Source organism: Charadrius vociferus, unplaced genomic scaffold (genome assembly GCF_000708025.1).
Source record: "Charadrius vociferus isolate BGI_N301 unplaced genomic scaffold, ASM70802v2 scaffold166, whole genome shotgun sequence".
Taxonomy (NCBI): domain Eukaryota; kingdom Metazoa; phylum Chordata; class Aves; order Charadriiformes; family Charadriidae; genus Charadrius; species Charadrius vociferus.
Window position 1 is genome coordinate 1759341 of NW_009649228.1, and position 5563 is coordinate 1764903.

General features: G+C 38.5%; 1 protein-coding gene across 1 annotated transcript; it reads right to left on the minus strand.

Annotated features, from left to right (window-relative positions):
- Positions 1-2358: 2358 nt before the first annotated feature.
- GPR63 (G protein-coupled receptor 63) lies at positions 2359-3618 on the minus strand. Its single transcript, XM_009889006.1, has one exon. The coding sequence runs from the start codon at positions 3616-3618 to the stop codon at positions 2359-2361; it is 1260 nt and encodes a 419-aa protein (XP_009887308.1).
- Between the last annotated feature and the right edge of the window lie 1945 nt (positions 3619-5563).

Consider the following 5563-nt stretch of genomic DNA (forward strand, 5'->3'; position numbering starts at 1 on the left):
TCTTGAATTACTATGTTTTATGACATTCATTCAAACCTCTTACATTATAGCTCTGGAAGACAGCAAAAATACCTGTTCCTGCCATCTTAGACAGTGTATGCACTCGCTCTATTACATTAGCTCTAAGCACAATTTTGCTGCTTTCAGAGATAAACAGGCATGACAGCTCTGAAACAGAAAATCCATACTAACCAAGTCATAAACTTCCGCTATCAATGTAAATGTAATTGAGAAATAAAAACTATACTGCAAAGACACACTAAAACACTCTGTTTTACAGCAGAACTCCTTTACTGCCTGTCATTTTGATCAGAAGTATCCACACTGTCAGCAGTGAAGTTGAAAAGGAATGGAAAGCACGGACATCAGTCACATCACCACTGCCTGAGTGCCTTTACATGTAACCCACAACCTCAGCTACCTCTTTTTTTAAAAAAAAAATTAAATTACTAAATTCACAATTGTTCCTTTTATACTCCTAAAATTTAAATATTGCCAATACTTCTACCGATAGTTGTCAATGAAAAGAACAGAGATAACTGTTAAATTAGTACTTCGCTGAAGACCTAAATAAAATCTGGGGTGTTAAGTGTTTAGATGACCTCAGGAAGCAAGCAGCCCCTGGACATCCACACAGTACAGGGCATTTCCTTCCTACCCTCAGTTCAATATTTATGCAGAAATAGATAAAATTGCTATTATCTGCTCCTCGGGTACAAGAACAATGAAGAGATCCCCATGCTTTGGGGTATGAAAGAGAGATGGAAGCCTCAGAGCAACTGGGGATCTCACTTCAAAGCCCAAACCTAAGTCTTATTTTACTCACCTTACATTAAATGTTTAATTAGCTGATTAAAAAAAAAAAAAAAAAAAAAAACAACAACGGAATCTAGATTGTTATCATCAAGGAAAACCTTTGCCTGTCTGCTTTCTAGGCAGGTACCAAGACAGCCTGACATTAATCAGAAAGGTGGTTTGGCATTTCAGGGAGAGAAGCTGATGCTCAATAGATGAGAACAGCAGAGTAAACCCTTGAGGCTGCAGGCACTACAGAGGAAAAGGGGCAACGAAAAATCAATGTAAAGTAGTATTGGAGGGAAAAGGGGAATTTAACTTACATCCCCAGCAAACTCTGCTGACAAATTCTTATTCATTATTTTCAGTTTATGGTTTTGGTCTAATACTTAAACTGGAAAACAAGCAAGATGAGGATTTTTTTTCCCAGTCATTACTATGTAGACTAAACCCCAGCCTCAACTATGGTTCATGTGCTATTTTTTTGCCAATTTACCCTACTATTTCTAATTCTATCCCAACGAACACCTGACAGCACGATTTCAGCGGTGTAGAACATACCTAGCCTTATATGAGCTCCAAGCAGAAACAGCATCATACATGATACCAACACTGTAAATTGTAGGCCCAAAGTCACAATTCCAGATAGGTTTTCAGGCATACCATCAGGATTCGATGGCTTGTAACAGCCTCAAGCAACAACTACAGCCACCTTATTTTTCTAAATCTTGTGTTAGCCTACGCCTGAGGACACGGTATTTTCACTGTTTTCCTTTCATTCCTCCATTTTCTCCTTCCAACTCCCCTGATAACTGAGCAGTTAATGTTACTCTTGATCAATTGTTAGAAAAACAGCAAATCTATGACTGTATGTGTAGCTATACCAACATAAATCGCCCTCCTAGAGCTTACATGGGTCTTTCATTGAAATTCACCAATATAACAAATAATAATAATAATAATACCCCTTTCAATACAGAACAAAATATTCCAATGAACAAATTCCATAGTAAATTTTGTAAAGTGCACAAAAATATTAATGGAAATACAAAAAAAAAAAAAGAAAAAAGTTTTCTAGTGTCACCATGAAAACTTCTGAAATATTGTTAAAATTAAATAGAAGTAATCTAATGAGACTTTTTGGCTCTAATATGTTGGCAGACAGCAGCAACATTTTTCTGAAAAATTATACCAACTAAATATACTGTATCTTAGCAGCATAAAAAGTCCCTACAATTAGATGCAATTGCAGGCCTAGTAAGCATAAACCTGACAAAATGTTACAAATGTAGATTTTATTTAAAAGAATGGATTTCCATGGAATCCTAGAGGTAACATTTGTTATTTTGTTTACATTGTATTCTGTTAGTAAACCCAACTATAACCAATCACTTTCTCTCCCTTTATCTTCCCTCCCAAAATTGCACAGAGTACTGGAAAATTCAATCAAGTTATAAGATACGGCCTCACCGAAGAAGCCATATTAAACAAAACAAAATTCAACCTAAAGCCTAAAAACAAATAACCCCAGAAAATAACAATCATTGTCAAACAACTGCAGCTTCACACTACCGACCGATGCTCCCCACACACATAGATGGCACTGGGTCGAATGCGCCGCCTCGTATGGCCAGGTAGCTGTGGCAAAAACTTGAAGTATTTGGGCATCAAGTCCAAGCATGCATCATGAAACTTCTTAATCCTCCAGTAGTAAATCAGTGGGTTCAGTGCAGACTTGAGGTAGCAGAGCCAAAGGAGCCAAGTGCTTATCTCAAAAAAGTTGTGCTTGTAGTAGAAGTGGCTGTTGAATGTGGCAATAAGGCTGTAAGTGGTGAAGGGCGCCCAACAGACTATGAAGACAAGGAACAAAATCAAGATGGTTGTGAAGGCACGAGTTTTAAAGCTCATATCAATATTCATCTGAAAAGGTCTCTGTAAGCTCATGAGACCAAGTTTGCTGGCCTGGCTGAGGCATATGCTATCAGGGTGGCTATGGATACGAACTGCATTGTGGCGGACGGTGTTGAGTATGCCCATAAAAGAATACAGCATTACCAGGAATGGAATAAAAAAAGAAATTAGCAAGATAACTATCACATAGGCTCGGTAACCCGGGCTTGTAGAGTAGCCAAAAACACACTGAGGCGCTCTCGAGGGTATCTGCAGATTAGGATTCCCTACTGATAACGGAAAAGCAACAACAAAGGATGCCGCCCAGGAAATCACAATGAGAATCTTTGCACGGTAAGGGTTCAGTTTATCTTGCCTTTGAACTATGATAAGAAATCGGTCAATACTAATAATAAGAAGAATGGCTACCCCCTCTATGACAAAAAGCCAGAAGAACATGGCAGAGACTCTGCAGAATATATCCCCGAAAATCCACTGAGTGGTAATGATTGTTATTAGAGCAAAAGGCATGTTCAGCACTGCCAGCAGCATGTCTGCGAAAGCCAGGCTTGCTAAGAGGATGTTAATTGCAGATCGCATAGCTGCCTTCTGATAGACCATGAGGCAGACAACAAAGTTTCCAAGGAAAGAAACCAATAGGATAAATATCATAGCAGCAGAAAGAATGATCTGGAGTGGCAAACTCAAGCTCCTGAAAACTTCTTGCGATGGCAGAATAGCTGTAGTGTTTACCAGAAAAGTACTTCTCTCAGTGGTGAGCACGGCACCTGAACTATATCTCAATGGCTGTGTTGTGCCACTACGAAGCAAGAACTGTGGAGTGGTAAAGTTCGTATAGGCATTTTCATAAACAATAAAAGTAGCATTTGAGGTCCCAGAGTGGGCCAGCGTCAACATTGCTGAGAAAACCATTGCTTCAGGAGAAATGAAAGCAGAACCAAAGGTCCTCAAGGCATTTCATCTTGTTCAGGCAGTATCTTACTCCTCGTCATTTAACAAATCAAAATTCAGTGTCTGAAAGCATCAAAGTTCTTAAAGTCATGTCAGTATTTCCACCTGAAAAAGAAGAAAGAAATTTAAAGAAACAAAGTAAGACTCTCTAAAACCAATGGGAACCAAATGACTGCTCAGTTTTCCTTAATGACAAAAGGATCCTCAATACATATTTACATTTTAGGTCAACACAATTTACTCAAGCACCAGTCAGGAGTCTTGTAATATCTGGTCCTTTTTTTTCTTTTTTATAGATCCTGCTCCTGTAGTCTTGCCAATACTATACAATACTCTCAAATCACCAAGCTTTTTTTCTACTATAACCAGGACTGGAAAACTTTTGTGTTTGAAAACAAACTTTTCTGATTAAGAATGAATAAATTAAATTAGTATCTTTATTTAAATCTCATCATTTTTAAACTTTATGATATTGTTTTGAAATTGCCTACAGCTGAAAACATTAACATTTCCACATAGCTTAAACAGTATCAGTATCACTTATCTGCCTGTTTGGTAAGCACTGAAAAGCCTACCTGTCTGAGCTATCCTACATAATACAGAGTCCTTGGTTCCACATCAGTCAGCAGCAGCAGATGCCTCAGGAAAAACATGTAAAATATCCAAACCTGTTCTTAATTATTAAATAACTTGTCCACACAATTAAAGTATTTCTCAATTTGTTTCATTTAGTGACTGACTCATATCAAGGTGCAGGAAACTAACTTTTCTTCGGTCACTACAACCCTTCCCCCTGCAGCAAGCTTTCCTTCTTTCACTGGTCTAGACATGTCTTTGTTAATCCATCTTGGTATCCCCCATGATTTAACCATGTGCGTCCTCTCTTTTTACCTGTAAATCTAATCCTTAGGCATTCTGCTGAACTCTGCCCCTCATCATTATGCCGATACAATGAAAGATTTCCTTTTATAATTTGCATGTACCATCTTGTTGTACTATTATTACATGTATTGGTTTAAGTGTACTCTTCTTACAGACAAATAAAATGCAAAGGAGTTGATAGTTGTCTCCCCTTTTCAGTGCTAGCTCTTCACAGAACTCCTCCCCTCTATCTTGGCGTTTTAAATTAAACAGTCCCAGAGTACTCTGGCATCTGATCAGGCTGGAAACCAGAAGGATTCTGTGCCCCTTTAAAAAAAAAGATCACCACAACCAGAAACACAAAGTGGGATTCACCTCATTCATTCTGCATGACTGTAATAGTCACTTCAGGCTGTTTTCATGTTTTTAGTCAGAAGAGGGATATAGGCAACTTCAGAAGGCAATCTACCTCCTCCATCTCTGTACGTGGTGACAAGCTTGTGCTACCAACTCAAGAAGCTTATGTGTAGTTACACAAATCGTGCCTGCAGTATTTATGCAGGTTCTGTTTGGTATCAACATTGGACAAAAGCGAAGGGAAGAAAGAATGCTTTTACGAATTTACACAAGGACCATGTGCTTCCTAGAGGATCAAAAGTTTACTCTCGATTCTACTTCACCAACAAAGATATGAACTGTAAGCCAACAAAGTCTAACCTATGTCCCCAGTTTGGATTTCTACTGATCCTAATGCAAGCCTACTCAGGCTGCTGCCAAGGATTCGTCAAGGAACATCAGCACTATGACCTGCTCCTCATTCCACAGCAAAGCTATTCCCTTCCTATCTGCAAGTTGAATATCGCTAGATGATCTCCAGGGGCACACCACCTTCAGTGTTTTTTTCTAAGACAAATGATTAACCTCTCTGTCTCCTTTAATTTTCAATGATATCATGAAGGGATATTATAAACATCCTAATTTCATTCACTCGTACATAGTCCACTTTCTAGATGTCTTCCTGCTTGAATGGGGAGGAATGCCATAG

What these genes read in the sequence shown, in the direction of transcription:
- GPR63 (XM_009889006.1), bottom strand. Translation starts at nt 3,618, where the DNA reads ATGGTTTTCTCAGCAATGTTGACGCTGGCCCACTCTGGGACCTCAAAT.